We start from the raw sequence: 26891 nt of genomic DNA, 5'->3' as shown, positions 1-26891 counted from the left end.
AGTAGCCAATTCACTTTTGTCCTTTTTTGTATTGTGAAATTATGAAAAGTATTCATTCATCTAATAATTGTCTTATTAATATTATGAACAGCCCTGAGCTAATTATTTTGAACACAATGAAGTAAACCGCAATATAAATCCATGCAAAAACAAACATTACTGTTGCATGGAAACCATTTTTGGGACTAGTGATTGGTTTAGACACTCAGTTGTGTGGTATCATACAATACTGTACGAATACCACATTTTATGAGAAAATTTGTTTTTTCTTTTAATACTAAATTTCTCCAAACTCATTTTCATGTAAAGTCATTGCTGGGTTTGACACTGCTGAACTATGTTATACACATGAGTAAAAATGACTGGCATTGGTATCAGTGCAACACTAAAAAATTGGCCACATGAAATCTGATGTGTGCATACATTTGTTTGGACTATATTTGAATCTAGAAGTTTCCTTATTTTGCCAACTCTTGATTCTAATAAGGAGGCTAAAGGCACTCTAAAGTGATATTGACCCAATGTCTCTTTCCCCAAATATACATAAATATACTGGTAAAGTAAAAGTTAAGTAAAATTATGTTGTGGTTGCATTCAAAATAAATTAAAACAGTAACATAGACATTTCACAAGAAACGTTACCTGTCATGTCTCATGTGCATATGAAGGATTGAATATGCATGCTCATATACATTTGGTCAATATTAATAATACAAAACAGCTGGGTAGCCCGATGAGCTAGTGGTGAGCACATCTACCTCACAGTTCTGAAATCGAGGTTTCAATCCCAGAGTCAGACCTTCCTGTGTGGAGTTTGCATGTTCTCCCTGGGCTTGTCTGGGTTTTCTCCGGGTACTCCGGTTTCCTCCGACATCCCAAAAACATGCATTCTAGGCTAGTTGAACACTCTAAATTGCCCCCAGGTATGAGTGTGAATGGCTGTCCATCTCCTTGTGCCTTGCAATTGGTGCCTATAGTTGGCTGGTAGAGGCTCCAGCACCCCCTGCGACGCTTGTGGGGATACGTGGTATGGAAAATGAATGAATGACTAAAACTGGTCTTAAAAGGGCAGCTCTACTTGTCTGTCATAACATTCAAAACTGCACCTTTTCTGTGTATTAAAAGCATAAAAGGGATCATTAAGAAAATAATTACTAATCACCTCCCTAACTCGGTTTGTTTAGTTCCTAAAAAGAAGCTCGAGTCCAGTCCAATTTGACCAATTGCTAAAGAAGCCTTTAAATCACAAAAGAGACAACATTTACGTAAGATGCTGGTGCAAGACAGCATTTTGCCCCCCTTTTTTCCGTTTCTGCTGTTTGATTCACAAACAGTTCCAATGAAATGGGGTCCCTTTTCCACTTTTGGAGGTAGTATCTGAGCCGAAACGAGCAGAAAAGGGATACGCTATACACTCGTGGTAAAAACAATCACTGAAATCACGATTCTAATCTGGAATGCTTTTGTTTGTAAGTTTAAAGAAAAAAACATGATGTATCTTTCAATGGAAAGTAAATAACTTCTATTGACCTTCTCTTGTGGTTGGTTTCCCCCTCCAACTCAAAGTGTCCACCCACAGGCAAATGGAGTTTCCAGAATAAACCCCTGGGAAGCTACGATATGCAGCAAAACAGATCAAATACAAGCGGGTCTTTTTACATGGGTAGAATGTAGTTGGAGTTAGCCAACTTGCGTTCCTGTGCGGCGGGGATACCCTCTCTGCGACTCAGGGGCCGGTAGCAGTCGGGGTCGCCAAGCGCCGGGTAGTGCTGCCTGTAGCATAGCCAGGCGAAGCCCAAGCCTAGCAGAGAGCCCACCAACACATCTGAAAGTAGGACACCAATGACATTAATCGTTTCGTTGAAGGACTCATTGACTTTCTCATTCAAAGCAGAAAACACCCATACCTTGCCAGTGATGTTTGTAGTCGCATGTTCTAGAAAGGGCGATGGTCAGCGCTACAATTAAAGGGGTGAGGAAAGCGCAGAGCCGCCAAGCTCTGCCTTGGCCAGCTGCGTTGAAACATCGCAGCTTCCCGCCGATGTAAAGCGCCGTGAAGCCCAGGCCGGCAAAAGCAACTGGGAAGACAAATATTTCAAGAACTAAGAGAGTAGATGTATTCTCCTGTTAAAAAAAAAAAAGTGTTTACGTCTTACATGAAGAATGTCCACTAGGAAAACTTTTTCTTCCCTCCATCACCACGTCTGGATCGCCGCTACAGCGTAGCTCAAGGTTCATCTGCCCGTCTGGGAAACAGCGGTAGAAGAAGTCGGGCCTCGGCCTGATGCAGAAACAATTGTTAGTTCAAGACTGGTTTGCAAATGGTATTATCCCGGAACCTGTTTTACCTGCCGACTGCAAGTTTGATGACGTTGGTGAAAACGCCGTTCAGGACAAGAGTCAAAGTCACGGCTACGGATAACAGGAAAATGAAGAAATTCAAGTCCAAAGTCAAGGCACCACTGTACTTACTCTTAAGCTAGCTCTCACCTAGTGACGCTTCCTTGGCGTCACCTCGCTCTGACTTGGTCAAGAAGGTGAAGATCATGATGACAACCAGCGGAGTAAAGAGAGCAATGGTCTGATATAGCAAAAAAATAAAAAATAGATAAGTCTTTATTAGATGTTTAAAATTCTTATGTAACTTACAAACATAAGTGATGTAGGGACGTGATCTTGATCCACTCTGCTGTATTTATACAACCACATCTCTTCTGGCTGAATCTTGCGGTAGAAAGGTGGAAGCTGCTCCGTCACCCTGAGTAGGAGAACATATTCATATTCCCATTTTTGATGTAGATATCTTTTTATCAACTAATCCATTTTTTGTACATGAAACAAGCAAAAAAAGCTAATCATTTAAAAACACAATGACAGCAAAAATTCACTTTTTACTTTTCACTCCAAAGTACATCAATTTTTTTACTTACCTTGAAGTAAAATTAGTATCATTCCACATTTATCTTTTGTATTACAAGTGCATGTGCATATTTTAGTATTTGCTACGTTGCTGATAATACATTGCTCTAAATACCAAATCTTAAGAGATGCGTATAATTGTCTGGAGTAAACTTACAGGAAAACTACAAATAATGCTAAGCGGACGGAGATTTCCGCCAGGAAACCTCGAAGCAGCCTCCTCTTCATTTTGTCGTTCGGAAGCAACTTAACTTGATATAACACATCACCTCCTGGTCTCTATCCTCCTTGGACACTGGATGTGAAAATAAAAACAAATATACATTTTAAAACTTAATCATTACTACAAAAATACTCAGTAATGTATTTGTTTTTAGTGATAAGAGATATTATAAATAAGAGAAACATGAAACGGGGCAAAGAGTGACGGTATATACAAAAATTTAAGCAGAGCCGCATGTGGCTCGAGAGCCACGTGTTCGCCACCCCTGCTAGAGGTTATTTAAGACATTTTATAAGTGTCTTTTTTATTGAATGCTTCTCGAAAAACTGAACGAAGTAACAATAAATCGGCAAAATTTAAGGTAACAGCATGAAACCATTTGGGTTCATTACAATCCGACCTACAAAATGGAGTTATCCAAGTGTCAAAGGTTAAACCTGATGTTCTACACTAAATAGCTTATTCGAATAACGTTTTCTAAAGTTCTCAGAATTTTAATTTAAATATTCTATAGCAAGAAAAGCGACAGTCGAACATAATGCACTGAGCGCTTCAACACATTTGAGGAAAACTGTTCGGTTTGAACAAGGCAAACTTATCAACGTAAAGTCCTAAAATACACCTCCCCATAGCTTTTGCAGCAGTTCATATTTATGAAATTAAATCTTAAAAAGTGCCATGTTAAATGTTAAACCGGTCACCAAATGTGACAATACTTAGCATCGCCTTGCACGACCGGCAGAAACCGAAGCTAAGCTAGCCGACCGGGATTTAATGTCTGTCACGTTTCCACCCAAATCCCCAAAAATGATGCAAAATTTCCCATTTAATATTTAACCTCCTTACCTCACAATGTTTGTGTTTAAGCCCGTTTTTATGTCAAAATAGGCCGAGGCATCTTCTTCCCGCATTCGACACTCGGGGGACACTCCATCCAACAAAAACACAAAGCGGTTTACCCATCTTGCAGAAAACATATCCGTTTTAATGTTTCAAAACAAAACGTGTGATTCGTGTCTACTCTGTCTCTAATTCTAATGATACAACTTTCATTAGTCATATTTATGGGTCGATTTTTGTTCAACCAAATGTTATTGATTATGTGAATAGGTTTGACTCTTATTTGGCGCTGAGAAGGTTGGTTTTATTTTGAAATACGGAATTGTTATTGACCCAAGTTTGTTGGCTTGACGCTTCGATGTAAGTGGCCACGTCACGTTACGAGTGAAGAGGATTTTTGAAGCTGTCACTGTCAAGCAGCAACGACTGGTGCAATTCTCACCAAAAAGCGGGCTTAGAATGCCAAATACCCTTAAATTGCATATGCAAGTGTCTGTCAATGGATTTTCTGGTCAATTCAAGCACGTTTGGGGAATTCTGGAGTCACTTTCTGTGCATTTTTAATAAGTTGCCGTTAATTTTAAGGTCCCTTATTAAAGAGTTAAATTCCTGTTGGCAAGTCATTTTTATCCCATTGAAAATGAATATAATGCAATTGGAAATAAATGGGGATGTTTTGGTTGAACCATACATTTTGGTGAAAGAATGAGTGTTTATTCTCCCCTCCTTGTCAAAACGGATTGGACACCCAGTGCCATCAATGACAGCCAATGAGTTAGTTGGATGAACTGTAAGGGTTTGAAAAAACAGAATTAATGCATGAAAATTTTGCTAATTTTGAAAGGCGACATGATCCAAATCTTTCACTGAGACAGAGTACAGCTTTATTAAAGTCAAACTTCAGGCATGTCTGAACTCTTCCAACTTAATTTTTGAATGAAAAAAAAGGACAGAATTCATATTTTCAAATAAATGTACAAAAAGAGTGTCTTCCCAACAGTCACGCACATTTAGAAGCGTAATTGTACAAGCAACAAAAAAAGCACGCCACAGTAACATGATCCTATGTAAATACAATGCAAGACTATTTACAAGTTCGCCAACAATATGCAGTAACACAGGTTGAACAGTTATCAACATGGTGGTCGTGTTTAGCCACATTTTCATTGAAGCAACACCAAGAGAGATACAAATGACCCCAGTTAGTAACTAAAAAAAATCTACTATAAAAAAGAAAAGAAAACTGAGTGCTTTGCAGATGAGCTTTTGCGCTGCACAACACTTCATCTCTACTGCCTGTCAATAAAAAAATTAACAACAGTCAGCAAAATTGCACAAAATGATGTTACAGTGAACGAAAACTTCTAAGCACTAGATAGAGGATTGCTGATTCTAATTTCAAGAATAGATGGGGAAAAAAAGATTCAATTATGCTTAGAAAAGTCATTCTGAGGCTTTCAGGGTCAGTTACAAGGGAACAAACATGCTAGGGTGGTTTTTCAGAAGATAAAAAATGGCACAGATAAAGAAAAATTGCTTTTTTTGTAAGCAAATGAAATGATGCTACTCACAAATGAAGCCTTCTAATACTGCCACAAAATCAGCAATATGGGGAAAATGGCACAGAGCGACGTCATGCAATTTGCATGTGCAAGAAAAAAACAAAGGCTGCTGCCTTTATTACCAAAAAATATAATAAAGAAACAAAAACTGCACTGTGATCAGGCATTGTTAAGACTCCAACATAGACATTTCCGCTGAATCATTCACTTTGAAAAGACAAATACACCAATTGTGCCATTTTACCCACAAAAAAACATATATAATCCAGACTACAAATAACACATGAATAAATAATAACATTCAAGTTTTGGTGGTGTGTTGAAGTAAAAGTGCCTTAACGACTGATGACCAAGATGAGAGAAAATTATTGGGAGGGGGGGGGGGGGGGGGACGACGACACTCAAGCGGAAATGCTAACAAAATCAAACGGCGGTACATATGTAAGTGCAAAAAGAATGTGGAGGCATATTTCATTTAACTTAATGCAACTTAGCCATAATTCTTGCATTTTGAAATTTTTCATATGAATAATCAACTCCTATGAAATGTCATTTAAAATTTTCTCCATTGGCACTCAATTGAATTGTATATAATATAAATGTACATGTAAATGTACATATACATATAGGTTAGGGATGAGGAAAAAGTCGGAGGGATAATAAACATTCCAATACTGAACTGCTTTTAACAGAAAGTACAGTGAAAAGTCACTACACACAAGAGCGGCAAAAGTTGGAATCATTACAACAATGTAGAAAAACTACCCAAAAAAAAAAAAAAAAGAATATATGCACCGATTACTGGTATAATGCATGAACCCCTCGGAATTTTTCTTCTTCTTTTTTTCTATGTCACATGGTGATAATGAGGAGTACTGCACTGGTGTTTGACAAAGCAATTGGTATAAAATGATGTGCAATAAATACAAAAAATTTGACAGATGAACAATTTAAAAACACTGTACAGTTTGTATTTTGTACACTATACTGGACTGCGTGTAATGATGGTGATTCTCAACAGAAGAGGCTGGCAGTTATTCCAATTTCTTTTTTTCTTTTCCTTCTTTTGTTTTTTGTCACAACACAGTTGAAATTCTTATGGTAATACCAGAAGAAGAGGTATCCATTTTAAAAACACTTATGTTCATTTTTTTTCTTCCTTTTTTTTGTTTTTTCTAAATATACATTTCTGTATATATGTGACCTAACAAAAATGTGTAGTGACAAGGCATGTGAAAAGTGCTTATCAGAGAAGTTTTGGCAGAAAATATCAAAATAAAGAGGTCACAGTACATAATTGTTACCGAAACACATTGTGGCAGTAGTTTTTATAGCCGCAATGGAACTGAAGTTATTCCTTAAGGCTGATAGCAGTGCTCGCTAGCTGGGCCCCTACTTCACTCAAGCGTGATGACGACGACGACGGCTCAGAGAAAATGTGAAACATACTTTTTAAATTCAAAACAAAAAAAACAAAAAAATCTGTTGTGTTAAAAATCAAAATGCAGAGATCGGTCGCTGTTCCTCTCTGTCGGTAAGTACTTTACAATATTATGATCCAATTATGTACACGTGAATGAGCGAACAAAAAGAAGTCACAAGTACTTGTGTAATGTTATACCAGTACGCTATATACCATTATACAGTATTTCACCTTAATAGGACGATTTTCACAAGGAGGTCTGCGCAACACCTAAACAAAGAAATACAACACTCACTGAGATGAAGTGAGAAAAAATCTGCCTGCAAACATGAACAAACATAGATACGTGTATAATTATATTCATCTATAGCCGTAAGTATTATTTTTTTAAAAAAAGATTAAAGCAAAGTCGGAATGTAGTGAGGGCCTAAAAAAAATTAAAAAAAATTGCACAAAAACGGCTGCCTCCCCCATAGAGGAAGTGGAGGGGCGTGATGCAATGCGGGGTCATGTAAGGGGTCGCGACGGGACAGTGGAAGTGTGTGGGAGACGCCAGCCGCAGCGTACAGCAGGTAAACAAGAGGTGAGGCGGCGTCTTCGCCATTTCATTTCCGTCAAGGAGCCGGCACCTGGCGACGCTTGGGGATTTCCCCCCTCCGAGGGCGAGCGGGACCGGGAATCGGTCCGGGATCTCAGCGCTCTTATGTGTTGGGTGATATTTTCCCAGCCAGGTGAACGGCGTACGTCCCCTTCAGGTTGCCTTTCCTAATCTCACTGCGCCAGCCCAAAAAAAAGGAGTTCTTCAGCGTGTCTCGCTCAGGAGGTCCGACGAAAAACAAGAATAAAAAAGTAGATTCCCTTTTAGTAAGCTCAGGTAGGTGAAGCGCCCCGGGGAGGGGTTAGAGGGGGGGGCGCTCTACTGGGAACGAGGTAATGAGGGCGCCACATCGTCTCTCTGCGGTTCCTCTTTTACTGCCACCAGGCTCGGAGGGGATGTCGGTGGCGGCTGAGTCGAGCCAGGAAGGGAGGCCAGTGGACTGAGGGGGTCGTGGCTGGAACAACAGGGGCGATCGTCCAGCGAGGAGGTGGTCAGTGCCCCCGCCTCGTGGTCCGGGCAGAAGGAGCGAGGGCAGAAGTCGCAGAGAGACGTGGACGGTGCACCACAGATGCTGCAGTCGTGCCACGGACACTCCCAACGGCCTGCGGGAAGGAAAAGCCTCTTAACATATGTTGCTGGTAGAAGAAAAAAAACAGAAATTCTCAAAAAGAACCCGAAGCAGCTGCCAATGTGGACAAATGCGACGAAAGCCGATGAATGTGGAAAAACAACAGCAACATTTGTATTCATATGCAGCATCAATTTTGAAGCATATGGGCTAACTCAATAAAAAGTTGATGGCTGACTGTTGTTGTTAATTACGCTTAAGTGGCAATAAGATTGTTTTAAATGTGTGTTTAATATTTCATAGGTGGTCATAATCGTTGCTACGTTTTGCACATAGGATAAAAAGGCCATTAGGAAAAAGGGTCCCTGGTTAAATGAATTGTTAACGTTGGCTATACTTATCTGTATAGTCACGGTTAATATGTTAGCAAATTGCTTTTTTAGCCTCTTGTGTCTGACTTATACATGCACTTTTCCTCATTCTGTACATTTCAAATCATAGTCCAATCCAGTATTTGGAAGAAAGTCACCTCTTCCTAACCCATTCACTGCCATTGATGGGAATACACAGCCAATCCATTTGAACTGGCAACAATTAGTCCCAGTTCAGATGGATTTCATATTTACGAACCATCAATGCCAACCAATGGGGAATTGGATTAAATGCAAAATATGTCTTTTCATCCAATAAACTGCTTATTTTCCCTTGTCTATCCTTTCATTTTTGACACAGCATTTTCTCGCCAGGGTGGCGGGGGGTGCTGGAGCCTTTCCCGGCAGACATCTAGCAAAAAAAGGGGAACAAATTGCTAAATTGTTAGATTTCCTCATCACCATAAGGCGGCTTGGAGAGGTTGAGACACAGCAGGTGGTACGCCTTGGGACACTCCTTTCTGTCGCACATCACTAGCTCTCCTCCCTCTCCGCAGCAAAAGCAGAAGTATTCGTGTGTATGTTTGCCCTCCAGCCTCAGCTTCCGCTTCTTCTGCCTCAGTTTGGCATTCCTGGCCTTCTCCTCCTTCTCTAGCACCACAGCACTCTGGAGCAGAAAAAAAACAACCCAGACATTGTGACACGATGCTCCAAATGATTTTGTGCTTTAAGAAGGACGGTAACATGTACTTACCGTTGGTTGCACCCCGAGGAAACCTGAGCAGTTCTCCGATCCACAGTGGCAAGATGTTCTTCTGTTTCCCACGCAGTGCAAGTTGTAATTGAACGTCAGTTCAGCACCTGCACACAGAAGGCATTTTTTTTAAAACTTTTCTAAACTGATCTGTAGAAAAAGTAAATCTTGCCTTTTTCTTTCTCCCTGATGCAGAAAATGTTCATTGGCAGCCCCAACAATTAAATCTGATTGGACATCTACAGCCCCCCAATCAATGCCTGCCTCAAGGTTGTCAACTCACCCGCTTCTATATCACAAAGGGCAAAGAGTCCAATGCGGACATCGCCGTTGACCGTCCACTTTTGGGTTTCACAGTTGGGGCTACAGCTATGGTTGATGAACCTGGAAGAATTTCCTTTGGGACCGGCGTCAATCACACGGTCCTAAAAAAAGTGCAAAGAAAGAAAGAAATTATGACAACGTAGGGTGAGGAGAACGTGGCTTTTTCACTATGCTGTTACCTTAGTAAGCGTTAACATGTAGAAGTTGGTGACGTGGTTTTCATGAGCGCGTTTAATTCGCTGTTGGCATTCCTCTGAGTCAATGACCTCACCGACATACTCCGTCACAAAGTCACCCTGCAGGAAACATGATGCAGGTGAATACATGGATCTGGATTGTACCACTATTAAAAGAAATAAATTAAAAAAAAAAACATTGGACAATGGTGGTTTCAGGATGGGAATCTCAGAGCATTTTTTCCCTTTTTTTTTTTTAGAATATATCAGCCAATTGCTGCCCTTAATAATGATTGCAATTTCCCTTATTAAGTGACCGTACAAATGCCAAGTGGCACATAAGTGTGTTTAACAAGTAAATTATTCTGTTATGTTTCAATGTTTAAGTTTCAACTTACTGGGCCTCTAACTAGACTTTAGTGGATGTTATGTGACTTTCAGACCGCCAAAGCACAGCAATGTTAATGTGCTCTCATGACCATGTGATACCAATAAACTGAGTTAGTTGGCGGTGGTGGTCAAAGGGTCTCTGACTATGCCAGCAGTCAAGACCTCTCATACAACCATGCTGAATTAAACCTTGGATTTCTTGCCCTAAGACTTGACAAATCTAAAAAGAGGCAATTGTTACATAAAGAAATGTCCCAAAACAGGTAAAAGTATGATGGTTAGCCATGGAAAATCAACAGACTAAGGTGTGGGTACGCTGGTTTTAAAAAAAATGCCTTTTTCAAGTAATTCATATTGACCAATATTGTATTCATTTGTTACTTTAAATTACTTCAAGATCATTGAAAAAAAAGATTGTGATCTTAACACCTACCTTTCTCAAAGTATGAACGGTTCTAAGACCCCATCCACAGCCTTCTGTCTTTATCACCTCAGTCCCCGCATACAGGCGCTTGGAAAAACCCTGGTTTTCGCAATTTTCACCCGCAGGACATACCTGTGTCATTTCAGCAAGAGGTTAACAGGCATCACTTGACACTCTCTGAAATTTCTCAAGAGACGAAGAGAGCAACAAACCTGAGGATGACACTCATACTGCAGCATGCGGTTGAGACACTGCGAGTCCAGGTTGCACGGATGCTCGTCTGTGGGCCGACAGTTGCAGCGTGGGATTTCGGATAAGTCGGCAACGTGAAGTCGGCAACGTGCATGTGCACTTTCCCCACGGGTTTGTTGGACTGGCACAGAAAAGAACACAAATTTAACCGATTTTTCGACCTCTTAGTGAAGTCATTCCATGTTATCATTTTGTCTCTTAAATTACCTTTATGAATTTGTAGGGCGGCGGTTTGCGAGATTTCCGCTCCTGCTCTAGAGCCTCCCTGCTCTCCCTCTGGGCTTTGAGCTCCTGAAACCTGCGGCCTGCTTCTTCCAGTGCTGAAACAAACCACGGTGTTTTTAGCAACATATTCTGTCGACTCATTTTTAGGTCAAGGAACCTAAGACCTCGAGTTAATTACCCTTCTTGAAAGTCTTGTTGATGTTAATCTGACCCGTCACAAAGTTTTTGTCATTCTCAACGTAAGGGAAGACACGCCCCTGATTAATCCAATAGTAGTCGTGGGAACCGAAGAAAAAGACTGGAAAATCGCCAATATCGTGGCGAAGGCTCTGGATGTTCGACGGGACCAAGCGAGGGTTGCAGATCTCTGCCGGCCACCACCTGCAGGATAAGAGCAACATTATGTCAGGGAGAGAACATAATCATCATCAAACAATTTGTTTAATTTGTTTCTATGCGAGTCCATTGTATGACTTTACATGAAGCCAGTTTATAGTTCAAAAGTTTATGGACCATCATACTGTGTGATCCGGTGATTAATGACTTGTACTCTTCTTTCATTATACAGAAATACCTTGACATACGAGTCTCTCACGAGATGAAATCAAATTCTAATCTAATGTAATCTAATCTAATATTGTACACAAAATTGTCACTTTTTATTGCAGATCATTGCCACTAGATAGGTATTTGTTACTTTGCGACCATAGGTGGTGAGTTACAACAATTAAAAACATGTCTTTTTTCTTGTAATGTCATATTTTTAGGTGTTTTGTTTTTAGAGGTGGGAACAGATTAATTTATATTGTTATTTTAAATGGGGAAATATATATTTGAGATACGAGTAAATTGATACACTAGCTCAGTCCCAGAATATGTTAAGTATTACTGTATTATGGACAGCTAAAAAAAAAAGTTTTATTTGTTTTGTCCCTTCTCAATAGATTTTATCCAAAGTATTTTATTTAGGATGTTGTTAATCCATGCATACCTGTAGTTTCCCAGTTTGACCCAGACAATTTGTTTGTAGTGAGGCTTCTTTCCAGCCCTACAATCGCTACAGGACCACGGCCCTTCCGGCATCTCCATCTCCAAGCACTCCGGATGGAAGGAAGCTGGGCACGAGTCGCAGCACAGCAACTTGCCTCCTACAATTGTGTATATGGATGGACACGGGTATGAGTGTGTGTGTGGAAGTATGTTTGAGGTGGGGAATGAGTATACAAAGAAAGGAGGAGGGCATTGTTAGGCTTTAAGAACTTTAAACCTGGACAACCTCTGAATCTAATTTGCAGACAAGCATGAAAGTAGTCAAAAAGATCAACAATGCATGGGAATAGAGAAGAGGGTACAGTGGAATATTCCAAAAGTTGAAATTGAAATGCATAATTTCTAGTCAAGGCTCTACTTGGGGCTCCTTAATGACAACCATGTTGCAAAAAAAGTGGCTGAAAAGGTAGGCCACTACTTTTTGATGTCGTGGACTTGGTTACCACTTTTAAATGAATCAGTTATTGCATGTCTGACAATCAGATTCAGAGCACTGTACCAAGGTCCTGTCAACTTGTACACACATGCAAAAGCAACACGAGTCCAATCAGCCAGAGATCATGGGTTTGAAATTAAAAAAAAGAATCATAAAAAAAACAAAAACTGGCAAAAATAAATAAATAAAGCTGCCGGCATGCACTCCTGCCAATAAAGCATCCCCAACACACATACTGCACCTTACAGAGACCAGCTTGTATGGAATTTGCAGTACTCTTTTTTTTTTGTTGCCTATAACATATTCTCTACAATATGTTGGAATTTCTGCTCCAAGCATATAGTCTGATCATGTCCTCATTGTGTTTAAATTCCATCCAAGACGGGTCAAAGGTGTAGAACGATATGCGCCTGAAATGTCAGTTCCACTGTTGATTTCACTCTGAAATAAAACTTAAATTGGGGTCAGGGTTGAAGCAAAGGGGAAGGAAGCTGCACATGGCCTTTTGCGTAATTAAAATGGGCCCACAATGCTCGGGCAGAGAAGCGATGCACCTCCACAATCCACAGACAAGAACTTAAACCAACGCAGAGCATCCAGCATCCGAGCGCTACACCACCGTCAGTGTTCTTAAATCGAACAATTCAAGTCAGCAGGGACAGATTTGCCATGCATTTACAGCATAGTTCGTTACCCAGCAAAATCTTGTTTTACAATGGGCCTCATGCAAAAGTCAGTGTTCAATTATTGCTTGGTGCTTGATCGACTGAGAAGACTATGTTGCATTCACCAATGACTGATATCCCATTTAGTCATCAAAACAAACTCTATTGATATATTTCCTTAAAAATCAAACAACTAAAGCCATTTTACATAGTACACAGTACATTTATACGTTTTTTTTGTATGTGTGTGTATGTATGTATGTATGTATGTGTGTATGTATGTGTATGTATGTATGTGTATGTATGTGTATATGTGTATATGTGTGTGTGTGTGTGTGTGTGTGTGTGTATATATATATATATATATATATATATATATATATATATATATATATATATATATATATATATATATATATATATATATATATATATATATATATATATATATATATATATATATATATATATATATATATATATATATATATATATATATATATATATATATATATATATATATATATATATATATATATATATATATATATATATATATATATATATATATATATATATATATATATATATATATATATATATATATATATATATATATATATATATATATATATATATATATATATATATATAGTACTCTATTATACATTTTTATCATCGTCTCACAGCTTAATTGGGATCATTTAACTGCGACATTGCTGAATTGTAGTTGTATAAGCGGAGAAGAGGTCATAAATCAACATTAGAATTATGTTAATTTGGAGGGGTTATGATGAGATGAAGTGTGTGTTTTTTTTTCAAAGTGGTCATCCCGCAGAAAAATGATTTGACATTATGGTATAAATGTTGATGGTGTTTGGCTGAAATTATTACAAAGATACTATCTAAAAACTAAACCAAATAGAATTTATTGTATATTTAAGTACAATGTAGCTATAGACTAGCGAATAAGTAGCATCTACTCTACTGTATGTCACATTATAAACCCTTGAATCCATTTTGAGATACGAGCTGTGTTGTGACTTAAATTTTGAATTAAGAAATGCTTCTTTGTGGCTTATTCCGAGAAAATTGAACAGATAGTTACAGTTTAATATATTAACTAATAAGGTTTTTGTTTTTTTTAGTTTACTTCTTGGCTGGCTGCCACTGACAGCCTGTAAATTAATTAGATTCCCATCCCTGTAAATGGCACTGAAACCTTTGATTTTTACATTTATCTTTCATTCGAATAAGGGTACATTAAAGCGAAAGTGATCATAATGAAAGGATTCTTTCTTTAATGAATCCAACTGCCAGTTCTCAGTTAACATGAAAAATTGAATTAGATTTGCTTTGCATGTGACTCAGAGTTCCGTTAATCAAAAAAGATGTTGGGGGTGAGGTTATCTATTCAATGCACAATTCTGCATAGCAATTATTGCCGATTGAACTAGCCAATTAAGGTAGTAGTACCACATGGCACTGCAAAATGAAAGTGGCATTCAAAAAAGGGAGAAACTGATCAGGACGGGAGCAGGCACAATACAAACACAAACCCGTGGGGACGAAGGAGAAAGAGAAAAACTGTTCAGTTACCTTTCCCAACATTCTTTTTGGTAGCTGACGAAGGAGAGGGAATCATAGGTAATTTCAACTCAGCACGATTTGACTCAGTCAGAAGGTAGTGGGACTTATAGGCATATGAACTTAATATGGTGTCAGTAAGGTCTTGCACTAACAGCCCTACACAAGACACACAGGAAGAGACGGGGGTGAGCCGCAGTCAAAAAAAAAAAGAATAATAATAATAAAAAAAAAATTTAAAGGGGAAAAAAAAGAGAAAGAACAAACACTGTCTCTCACACAGACGCACAGCAAACGTAAGTAACATGTAAAAACAGTTTGGCCCAACACAACGTGGCCGGACAGTACAATGAACTCTTTGTTTAAAAAAAAAAAAAAATCAAAATCAAATCAAAAGAAAAGTAAAGAGCCTTTGACATTCCTCAAAATCGACATCGGGGACATGTGAGAATCTTTGTGCCAAAGTGCTAAGTAAGAAACTTGGCACTTTGTAGTCAAAAACAAACAAGTTACATTTAGCAGCCCTGATAAAGTATCAGTACGTCAAAACTCCTGGTTCCACCGTGCAGTAAAGTTCAGTTCAATATACAGTGACAAGTATAGATATAGCATTTCTCTCTGCTAGTGCATGTGCCAAGAATTCACTATTGAAATCCATACAAAAAGGTAAGAACAACTGAACTATACAACTTGGTGGAAACAGGGTTGAAAAAAAGGCTTCACTAAAATGATCCCAGACCAAAAAACCTCAGACAATGCAGGGCAAAGGGTTTTGTTTTCCATCTCGCAGTAGAAATGATAATGCTGTTTTTTTGTTATTCCTTAAATCAGCAAAAGCTTCCCACATGATACCTTTGCATAGGTTTGTGTGTCACTTCCAGTGTGCTTTTTGTGTAAGACGGGTCAGGGCTTACCTCTTGCGCACAGGAAACACCAGCTCACGTTGACTGGAGAAGTGAGGAGGCCGTTCTTCTTGGTGCTACCGTGGCTGCTGCAGATCATGATATGATGTGTGAGGATGGCGCTGCCTGCCGCCACGCAGCTGTCCCCAGTGTGATACGCCACTGGGCAGCGGATACAACGCATCAGACGACCTGGACGGAAGAAAATATAGATTACAACGTTTTGTTTAAAAATTCTATTATTTTAAATAAAACCAGAGCATTATTGGAAATTGTGAGTGCAGACTTTGTACAAAGAAATACACTGATTAAAATGTATTCATTTGACTGGGGTCAGCCCTTTAATTTACTTCAGTTGTGGTTAAGTTGCCTTCTTGGCAGTCTTGATATTTTCCCTTGCAAAGCATTTGGAATTAGCTAAAAGTGCTTGACACTTCCAAGCCACTGTCCTTGTTGTACAATAAAAAAAAAAAAAATCTGTATAAGGACTTGTTCACCTTTGCTGGCCCTTTGAAGGTCTCGCTCCAGACAGCATGTAGCGCAGCAGTGCTGAGGACAGTTGAACCCTCCACCGGTACTGCTCGTAGTCCCTGGGAGCTTCTGGACGCAATCTTCATGGTAGTAACACCCGCAACCGGTCACGGAGCAACGTGTCACCAAGTTGCTTGCTTTCTTACAGCTGAAACACTCGTGATTGCCTAAAAAAACGGTAACAGAAAGACCACGAATGCAGAATATAATGATGTAGTCGTGGCAAAAGATAAACTAACCACTTACCATTTCTACATTCCAGGCAGGAGAACTTTCCTTCTGGTAGTGACGTCATACCAAGACACTCGAGGTGGAACTGCCTGTTGCAGTCACCTTCGCACACCACCAGATTTTCACCGTACACCTCGCAAATCTATGCGGTACATAAATGTCATACAGAAGTCAGTATTTCACTGCTTTTTGTGTGAGTTGAGCGGAATACTTGGATTGCTGCTGACCTGGCAGACGGTGTCACTCTTGACAGTGCTGCCGTCCAGACGGGACAAGCCAGAATCCACAGACTGAGTATCTGAGGCGTCTGCATCTGCAGCTGCTGGACTATCAAGACTCTTCCCAAATAAACCCTGAAAGAGGGATCAAGACTTAACATTGTCATGTGTGTCCAGAAATAACCATTTGAGTCAATGTTTCACAGATGGATTAGAAACCATTGTGAAATAAAAGGCGTCTTATATACAGTATTTTTGACACATTAAAACAACTTGAACTAACTAACCAGCTATAGTAGTTTGTGTCTTTGAGCCTGCTTTTTCTTCAACCTTACCTGTGGATCGTTGAGACCCCTTGAGTCTGAATCGGACGTATCTCTGTACTGTGAGGATGCCATTTCCACATCGGTGGATGCTCTACTCCGTTTCTTCAAGGGTTTGCAGGCGTCAGATATTTCGCTGGCTCCTGAACAAGGACAACAAGGAAAAATCAATAAAAGAAGTCTTTTGTATTAAATCAAGGGCAAGTATCAAGTAGCGTGATTGGTGACCTTTCTGGAAACCTGCCCTCGGTGCAGCCTCGGGAGCCATCTCAGCCTAAAAAGATAAGATGAAACAACTTGTCAGAGGAACTGGAAATTTAATACCTGCAATAACTTGACGCTCTATTTAAGACCTTATCTTCTTATCTATGTATGTTGACTACTTATCTATGTTGACTTTTATTAATGGGGACTACTTGTTATGGGGACTACTTATTAGGGGGAGTACTTATTAGGGGGAGTACTTATTAGGGGGAGTACTTATTAGGGGGAGTACTTATTAGGGGGAGTACTTATTAGGGGGAGTACTTATTAGGGGGAGTACTTATTAGGGGGAGTACTTATTAGGGGGAGTACTTATTAGGGGGAGTACTTATTAGGGGGAGTACTTATTAGGGGGAGTACTTATTAGGGGGAGTACTTATTAGGGGGAGTACTTATTAGGGGGAGTACTTATTAGGGGGTCCACTTATTAGGGGGTCCACTTATTAGGGGGTCCACTTATTAGGGGGTCTACTTATTAGGGGGACTACTTATTAGGGGGACTACTTACTAGGGGGAGTACTTATTAGGGGGAGTACTTATTAGGGGGAGTACTTATTAGGGGGAGTACTTATTAGGGGGAGTACTTATTAGGGGGAGTACTTATTAGGGGGAGTACTTATTAGGGGGACTACTTACTGTGGGCACTACTTACTGTGGGGACTACTTACTATGGGGACTACTTATTGGGTTGACTACTTATTGGGTTGACTACTTATTGGGTTGACTACTTATTGGGTTGCCTACTTATTAGGTTGACTACTTATTAGGTTGACTACTTATTTAATTATAAATTATTGATCAATTATTTATGTTTGTACTTCATGCTGAAGGTCTAAATCTCATTATACTTGTATAATAACTATACAGGCATTCAATTCAGTTCAATTAATTACTTGGATTTTAATTCAATGCTTTTTAAGGGCCCATGAGAAACCTCATCAAAAGAATATATTTATAAAGGCTCTAATAATTATAATTTACATGCTTTGATATGGGAGAAGAGAACTGCACAACACTGTATACAAAAAACTTTACTACGGAAACCACTTTTAATATGTTTGAGGTCATCTTGTCATGTACATAAATGGTAAAAAAAAAACTTTTTGATGTATAACAGTGTTAATAATACTCATTCTCGATACCTGTTCCTTTTTGGTTTTCTTTTTCGGAATGAGGTCATTGCCTCTTTCGGACTCCGACCTGCTCCTGACCGACCGCCGCTGCAGCTTCCTCTCCTGAGAACCTAAAAAAAACATAAAAACATTGAGCTTTCTGGTTCCTTCGTAGCATCTAGCCAATTGTTCTACAAACCTTGTGGACTGCTATGTTGCGAGCCAGGTGAGGAGGCGAGCTGGTTTCCACCATCCTCGCTCCTCCGACTGGCGGGGGATTCCCTCCTCTCCTCACACTCTTCCTCCATATCGTCCACATCTTCATCCTCCTCGGGACTGGGCACGGCTTTAGCTCTGCTATCCTGTGTGGCAAGTGGTCGTGAGTTATCCTATTGTGAGGACATTTGTGTGCATCATTTTGGGAATATTTTGAAGAACAAAAGCAAACAACCCCTCGTCTAAAAGCCAGGGTAGAGGCGGGGCAAATAGAGCCAAGAAAGGTATCAAAATTTTAAACAAAATTAGAATGAAGTTCAGTGTAAGGTTAGATTAAGCTCGTATCTCAAGGTACCACTGTAGAAGCTATATGAAGATTTCATGCTTCACCCACCTCAGGTGAGCAGTAGCCCAGGTCAGGTTGCCTGCCTTCTCCCGTTACTCTCTCCTCCTCAACCTCCTCTACCTCTTCTACCTCCTCTACCTCCTCTACCTCCTCTACCTCGTCCTCTTCCTCCTCCTCTTCCTCATCTTCCTTCTCTTCTTTTTTAGGCGAGGGAGCCATTTTTTTCTGCAGGAGAGGCCAGTCACACTTTGTAATCTCAACATTTAGCCTTTTCATGGTGATGGAGAGAGGCAGAAGTTTTCTAGCCGCAGCAGTTTTCCACGCCCTGACTGGTGGTGGAGAATCTTGCTTGTCTCCCCCATCAGAACCATCTTGTTCAGGGGAATCAGACTTATTCTGGTCCCCCCTGAGGTTCTTCTTCTCATTTGAGCCATTACTGTCATCTGCGTTGGAAACGCTACACTGCCGGCGTGGCAGCTGTCTCCGTTGCGGCTGTTCTCTATCAGGTGACTTCACTCCTGCATCTTCCTTCCTATTGGTTGAGTCGCTGGAGCGCCGGTTGCGCTTCTCGGGGCGGCCAACTGGTTTCTTGGCGATCGGGGCCTCGTTAGGGACCGGGTCGACGTAAATGAAGGTGTAGTTGTCAATACGCTCCTGGCGCGTCATTAGGAAGGCGTCCTCTGCGTGGCCGACGCCCACTTCCCACTGAGCGCGCTCCCTCTGAGGGATAGGCTTTAGAAGCTGGAAAGGAAAATGTCCAAATGATTATTTTTCATTTTAATCTGCTGAAAGGAGATCAAATATGAGACTTTGGCCACTATTTCGAAACCACACTGATAAGATTTAATGCCTCTCAGTGGCATGGGGTGATTGGAACCATAATAAAAAAAAAATGCTCATGCCTTTTAAAGTCACATAAATGAACTTGTTTTTTTTCAGTTCAACAATTTTGAAAATAACTGTCAATTGGCATGAAAAAAAATGAATGGTGAACCTAATTTGTGGGTAATAATTGAAACTGTCAATCATCTTTAGCATTAAAACATATAAAAGCATGATTCCAGTGAATCCCCATCAAATGTAAAACACTCGCCCAAAAAAAGCAAAGATTATTTAATGGACATACTTTGTGTTTTTCCACAGTGTTTGTGGTCTTGCGCAGGGTTTCTGCCTGGAGTTCATCAAACTGTTTCTTGCCTTGGTATATAACAATCCTCTTCTCGTGAATCCACGCTCTCTCTGCTACACTGCCAAAAAACTGGACGTGGTATTCCCTGTGACCTGAATGGCAAATTACAATAAGGCGTTGACTTTTTTCGTCCTTCACAAAGTTGTCCAAAGAGCTACGAGTTCCTACCTCTGGTATTGATGCGTGTGTGGACCTTCATTTGTGGGTCAGATGATACCATGCAAGGCCACCATGGGTAAGTGCCCACCTTGGACCACACCAGATCTCCAATGACAAACTCTTTACAGAATCCTGTCTCTTGGATCACTGAGGCTTGATTGACTTTGGGAACCTGTGAGCAAAATCTTTCCTTAGAATGCCATTTTTTTAAAATCCGGGTTTATTAAGCAAAGAGGAAAATTTGAGCGTTCACCTTTGGTTCAATTTGAATCACTGTCTTCTGAGAGTTGTCTATCTGCTCTGGTGTAGATTCTCTCGGCTGAAGTTGGATGTGGCAGTCCACTATTTGGCCCGTGGTACTCGCTTGGCATTGGATGGGCTCCAAACTCTGCTCCTGAATGTGGAGTGGAAGCTTGGCGCTCTTTTTCCTTTTCTCTTTCTTCCTCTCGTGTCGGCGTTGCACTTGAGCTGCCTCGTTGTTTTGAGATTCCTTCTGAACAGAAAGGGAAAATGAGAGAATGAAAACAACTTGAATTTATTTGAAGTCAAGGAAAATTGTCCGATAAGAAGGTCGCTATGAAAAATTTGATATTGAAATACTAATGTTTGTTTGATCCTGTTGAGAAAACTGACTAAGTATTGTAAATATTGGTGCCTTGACATTTTTCCAATGCAAAAAGTGTGGGTCAAAAATGGCTGGGAAATTCCACATTACAATGTTGGTTAAGAAAGTCAATCTCTTGACTCAATTCCCTTTGTAAGTCAGTCTTTCAGTCATTTGTGTGTTTATCTGGATCAACTTTGTTTGGCTTCTAAATAATCTTAAAATACATTATCTTTTAATCAAGTTGTATTTATAGACAGCATTTTATAGCAGCTGTGGTTGGAATTTTTGTTTGTTTGAGTGCAATACCTGCAATTCTTGCAGCAAATCTCCACACAGTGCCGTTTCAAACAACTCTTTGCCATTTTGATACGTCTTGATGATCTTTAGCTTGATCTCAGGGGAGGTGGTTTTCTTCAGCGCTGCTGTGGTAGCACTGGACGGTGAGTGGACCGACTGCGAGGAGGGGGTACTGTCCACCAGGGAAGGCGGGGGGCTGGAGGAGGGCAGATGAAGGGGAGGAGGAGGAGGCAGCGTGTGGGTCATGATGTGAGGCGTGTGGGGAAGGTGGTGCTGGGTGGGCAGGGGCAGTGGAGGGAGGCTCTGCGGGTGGCTCTGGATGTGGGATGTGTTTGAGAGGAAATGGTGCGCGTGGGGGAGGTGATGGTGATGATGGTGGTGGTGGTGCAAGTGGGGGTGGTGCGTGGGGAGCGGCGGCGATACAGGGGAGCGGGGGCGTTCCTGCAGACCCGGACCCCTCAGCACCGTGCTCTCCCCGGGCATGAGGAGGCCGTGCTCGGCGTAGCTGCGAATGGGCCCGTAGCCGTTGGCCGAACCGTTGGGGAATTGCGAGTACATGGAGAACTTGGATTGCGGCTCGTACATGCCCAGTCCCGGCGGGTAGCCGTTGGAGACGTGCGGCAGGTCCTCGGACGCCGAGGGCGGGTAGAAGTCTGCATCCAGGGCCGCATCGTAAGAGGGACCGCCATCCTCACCCGGGTCGCTGCCGGTGTCACAGGTGCCGTCCTGTCTGATGTTGGCTGAGTCAATAAGCTGAGGGGGTTGCTGAATTGTATTTCCCATGATCCCTTGCATGAAAGAGAAGGAGAAATCCATTGTTGGGCTCCGGCATCCTTAACTGTCTTTTTCTTTGACTGGACCTGTGGACATGAAAATGGGTCAAAATCAATACAGGTGCTTTTGAGATTTCACCTTTTCCCCCCCGAGAATATTTAGATCTGTCTTTGAATTTTCTGCATGTGACAACAAGGTGGGAAAACAGATTGAATAAACATATACGTTATATTAGCTTGCTAGTGCTGTAGACACTTTTTTGAGGAGTCACCAAATACAAAATACCTAACATTTTTTGGAAAAATACCGTTATTAATCTTATTTTTTTCCCATAACCAAACAAATGAATGGAATGGACAAAAAAAATCTCAAATAGAGACTTGAGCTTATATGTTGTAATATTTTTTCAATGTGGCTTGTTCATTTTACAAAATTGTATTGCTCTTTTCACAGTATTCCAAACACCAGATATTTTATCTAATTCAAATCTTTTGTAATTGGAATAACATTTTGTTTTGTATACACATGTACATATCAGAATGACAAAGTATAGCTATGTATATAGATTAGTTTGTATGTAATATTTGATTTAGTATTGGACCTTAGAGCGCTATGTGTGGTTTTTTTTGTACATTTTGCACAATTACCCACAATATGGTTCAATGATTTATAAGTGCTACTGATTGGTGCACTGCTCTTTCTGACTGGGATTCTACAAATGCAAGTCAGACAACTGAAAATAGCACAAAACATTTTCACAAAAATCTTCTCAAGGCAACATTTTAAGATAGAATTCTGAACTGTGGTACCGTAAAATGTGTGATTCGGACCATAGATGTGAATAAGAAATGTAAATGTTCTTTGTACCTTGGACTAAATTTTGGTGTTGCAACGAAGGTGGTAGTTTTTAGTCTGCTCAGGGTCGACAAAGTCACCATTGAAAAATTTTAGGGCCGCGAGAGAAAAACTACTGCACAGAAATTGAAAACGGATTTGTTCAGAGGACCTTGGGTTAGAGTTCCTAGTGTCAAAGTATGTATGAACTATTTTTTATTAAAAAAAAATTAAGATTTTTCTGTTTTTCTTTAAAGTGATTGAGCATGAAGAATCGTGCAGTGAGAAAAACATGAAAGCAGACACAGCAGCTATTTTGAGAGGAATGAGATACAGTAAGTCTGCTAAGCAGTATATTGTCACCAAAATGCTCTTTTTGCGACACAAAACTGTCAAAAAAAATCTCTCTGAAGGTGGATAAACAAACCATCTTGGACCAAGCCATCAAGGAACATCTGGTTGGGTCTTTTGAGTTTGTGTTTTCTTGATTTGTGGTTGTTTAGTCAAACGTGGGTTGATTCTGAAGTAATTTTAAGTGTGCCCAAAAAGGAGAGGGCTCATTCTTTTTTCTTTTTTTTCTTTTTTTTTTTTTGCAGGGTCAAAAGCACTTTGTAGCAATGAGAATGTGCCAGTATATGAAGGGCGCTCATATCAACCATCCAGAGAAATAGGTCTTTTTCTTCAACTATCTCCAAGGGTCATCTTTTGTTTCCTCAAAATGAGATGAAAAGTCCATCTTCATTTCCATTCAGGTCATACCAAAGACACCAAATCCAGAGCAAAAGGGCGGCCAATATGCCAACTTTCATACATTTATATTGCCCTTTATCCCAGTAAATGTTTTAAATGGCTTCACAAGCCCTCAATTGATGAACAATAATGACATCCTCTCACTGAAACACCCAAAAGTGTTTAAATATATCCTAAATATTGCTAATATACACAAGACCTTTTCTATTTTATGTGTTTTTAATGAATTATAGTTTTTTATGATTACCAAATCATACAGGATACATATTTTTGCATGCAAATTGTCAAATGCTCTAAATAAAAACAAGACACGTCAAGGCAAGGCTAATTTGAATTTATCATCCACCAAAAAGACCAAAATGAGCTCATTTTCAATTAAAAAAAAAACCTTTCCCTCATTGACAGAATTTTTTTGAACATGTGTATCCTAACCATGGCATTTTACCAGAACACGATCAACAGCTTGTACCCCCACCATCCTTTCCGTCAAATAGCAAACAGGTCCAACTTCATGCATGTTAATTATAGAGCGCCACTTTAATTATCGCGAGACATCATCAAAACAAATCCAACCAAATACTATTATAGTCGCTGTTTGAGGTTTTCAAACGACCTAATTCATTTCTCATTGCGGTTAAGCGGTCAACACAAACACGCAGTGGCTTGTTATCACCAAACAAGACAAAGATCAGTGTCCGGTATCTTTTTCAACACCAATTTGTTGACACTTTTATTGTGTTTGAAGGTGTTTGGCAACGGTGGGGGTGGGATGCCTGCATTTTAATCTTTAAGCAAAGGTGGATACATAATGGTGATTGATGTAAACATCTGTACGATGCCGTCTAGCGGTCATAAAAAACGACAAATACGTATAACGGGAACATTTGTGAATGACGTACGGTGTTTAAATCGTCAATGCTCGCCTACAGATGTGCGGTTTGTTTCAGCGGGGGGAACATCTGCGCAGACACAATCATCTAATAGCCTTGTGAGATGCTAGCTCCAAAGCTACCTAGCCGGAAAATGAGCTGCTTGTGCTTTCTGTGTGGCTTCAGGAAGCCTTAAACCCGACATTATTATGGGTTTTGAGGTGATTCATGCAACAAATACCGCGCTTATTGCGCATAACGAGTGGGTTAGAGAACACTCCAAACGAAATAAGATGGAAGGGGGGAGAAGCTAGCGCGTGCTAGGCTAACGGTACTTTGCCAATATGGCTGCCCTGTCTGGCGTGATTATTCCTCCATCACTGGCGCTTTAGGGAGAATGTGGTTGAAAACGAAGCAAGCTGTTGTTGCAAAGGCATACGCCGGCGATGAATGCACATGAGCGTGCATCGGCAGCTGCGGTAAAAGAAAATCATGCACCGAATGCAATGAATAAGACGAGATGGCTTGAAGAGAAGCCTGAATTTTTGACGGGGAGTCGCGAAATGCAGGCAAATAAAAATGTCAATACCTTCAGCGTGTCCCATTCTAAACACATACACCAGCCAGCAACGCGTCTTCGTTTAATATAGAAGTATTGAAAGTAAAATTGAAAAAAAAACAAATGCCTTCTGTTATATTGATAAAGGGCAGGCCTATCCTTTTAACGCAATTCTTCACGGAGAGGAGGCGGGGGATGTTACGCTATCTGCTCGCTACCCAATCCCAAAGCTGGGCTCTTCTTCAGTTGAGGAACCGGAGATTTTAATGACACCCTGCTAAAAACAAGAGGCTTTGGACACGGTGCGCTCCTCTCATTTGAGCTCCAGCTAGAGAGCGCGTTAAGAGGCGTTCAAAGCGCCATGCAGCACCTCGGGACGTGTAGTTCACTGTTTAATTGGATCAATGCAGCTGCCAACACTCCAAACTCGCCGTCACGCCTACAAATGAAAATGGAAAAATCAAGTATAATCCTCTGCAATGAGAATACTCAACTCAACCCACATATTTTGCATTCAAAATAGTCTCAAAAGTGGCAATCCAAGGGGTTGTGATGGAAGCAATGCAATCTAAGACCTTCTTCTCAATCATTCATTCATTTTCTGTTCCACTTATTCTCACAAGGGTCGCGGGGGTGCTGGAGCCTATCCCAGCTGGCTTCAAGCACCAGGTTGAGGACACCCTGAACCATGAAATAAACAGACAAATACACTCTCATACCTTGGGGCCATTCAGAGTGTCCAACCAGCCTACTTGGCATCTTTTTTTTTGAATGTGGGAGGAAACTCACATACTTGGAGAAAACCCACACAAGCCCAGGGAGAACATTCAAACTCCACACAGTGAGGACCGACCTGAGATTGAACCTGTGACCCCAGTGCCGTGAAGCAGATACGCTAACCACTCAGCTAGCAGCCCATCTTACATTCTTCCTAGTATACTACTATTAATTATCTCTGGCATGGATATATGCATTAATACAACAATCCATTTTTTAAATCTACCTCCCACGTTTCTCCAGCCAAATGCACGACACGACAATATTCAGTTTCTCACGAGGAATTGAAAATCCTCAATGTTTTGGAAGTGAGGTCCACGCAGAAGTTTGGCCCTTGGGTTCAAACGTCAGAAATGTAAGGCTAACCATTCATTTATTTTTCAACCACTTATCCTCACAAGGGTCGTGGGGGGTGCTGGAGCCTAGCCCAGGTAACTACGGGCACCAAGTGGAGGACAACCCCAACTTTCTTTTAGAAACCCCAGCTTCGTTATTTTATGGAAATTGTACATTGTTATAAAAGCTGTCCTAATACATATATATTTTTAACCACAAATATATTGATTTTGTTCCAGTGTTATTGATGTATATTGACAAGCAAAATGAATAAATGCTGCAATTTAATAAAGCTCACGTGGCACACTTGAATGTTGGATTGGATTAGATAACTTTATTCATCTCGTATTCGGGAAATTTCATTGTCACACTAGCAAGATGATGCAGAATACAAGAGAGGCATTTTAGACATAAAAAATAGGTAGTAAGCAAGTTAATAAATAAATTAATATCGTTAGTATCGTTAATTTCAACGGTGTCCCAGCACCTGAGTGGTTAGCACGTCGGCCTCAGAGTGGGGGACCTGGGTTCAAATCCAGGATGGTCCACCTGTGTGGAGTTTGCATGTTCTCCCCGGGCCTGCGTGGGCTTTCTCTGGGTACTTCGACTTTGTCCCACATTCCAAAAACATGCATGGTAGGCTGGTTGGACACTCTAAATTGCCCCTAGGAATGAGTTTGAGCGCGAATGGTCTTTTGTCTCCTTGTGCCGTGCGATTGGCTGGCCACCAATTCAGGGTGTCCCCCACTCAAAGTCACCTGGGATATGCTCCAGCACCCCCAGCGACCCTAGTGAGGATAAAGCAGTTCA

At 40.5% G+C, this 26891-nt stretch overlaps 2 protein-coding genes across 2 annotated transcripts; both read right to left on the bottom strand.

The window, feature by feature from the left end:
- Positions 1-1209: 1209 nt before the first annotated feature.
- plpp5 (phospholipid phosphatase 5) lies at positions 1210-4111 on the bottom strand. The gene is made up of 8 exons (XM_077715705.1): positions 3989-4111; positions 3077-3214; positions 2650-2758; positions 2491-2581; positions 2349-2412; positions 2157-2281; positions 1908-2078; positions 1210-1825 (listed from the first exon to the last, which is right to left on the bottom strand). The coding sequence occupies exons 2-8, from the start codon at positions 3145-3147 to the stop codon at positions 1656-1658; spliced, it is 801 nt and encodes a 266-aa protein (XP_077571831.1). The 5' UTR covers positions 3148-3214; positions 3989-4111; the 3' UTR covers positions 1210-1655.
- Positions 4112-6916: 2805 nt separating this feature from the next.
- On the bottom strand, positions 6917-25345 carry nsd3 (nuclear receptor binding SET domain protein 3). Its single transcript, XM_077715121.1, is given in 26 exon segments — positions 6917-8167; positions 8967-9171; positions 9259-9365; positions 9542-9683; positions 9762-9878; positions 10582-10704; positions 10785-10919; positions 10922-10945; positions 11032-11144; positions 11228-11430; positions 12041-12197; positions 14800-14823; positions 15702-15881; positions 16187-16387; positions 16467-16593; positions 16679-16804; positions 17005-17135; positions 17221-17266; positions 18399-18499; positions 18568-18730; positions 18979-19671; positions 20057-20211; positions 20288-20450; positions 20532-20771; positions 21192-22042; positions 24999-25345. Coding segments are annotated over 25 exon segments (4767 nt in total). The 5' UTR covers positions 21999-22042; positions 24999-25345; the 3' UTR covers positions 6917-7883.
- Between the last annotated feature and the right edge of the window lie 1546 nt (positions 25346-26891).

This window comes from Stigmatopora nigra, chromosome 4, assembly GCF_051989575.1.
Source record: "Stigmatopora nigra isolate UIUO_SnigA chromosome 4, RoL_Snig_1.1, whole genome shotgun sequence".
In the NCBI taxonomy this organism is placed as follows: Eukaryota; Metazoa; Chordata; class Actinopteri; order Syngnathiformes; family Syngnathidae; genus Stigmatopora; species Stigmatopora nigra.
This window is presented reverse-complemented; position numbering and strand designations above follow the sequence as displayed.

Bases quoted from the DNA above. Each gene is read 5' to 3' on its own strand.
- plpp5 (XM_077715705.1), bottom strand. From the start codon at position 3,147: ATGAAGAGGAGGCTGCTTCGAGGTTTCCTGGCGGAAATCTCCGTCCGC. The intron at 2,582-2,649 runs GTAAGTTACATA...TTGCTATATCAG, and splicing joins TCCCTACATCACTTATGTTT to ACCATTGCTCTCTTTACTCC. The intron at 2,282-2,348 runs GTAAAACAGGTT...TTTCTGCATCAG, and splicing joins ATCAAACTTGCAGTCGGCAG to GCCGAGGCCCGACTTCTTCT.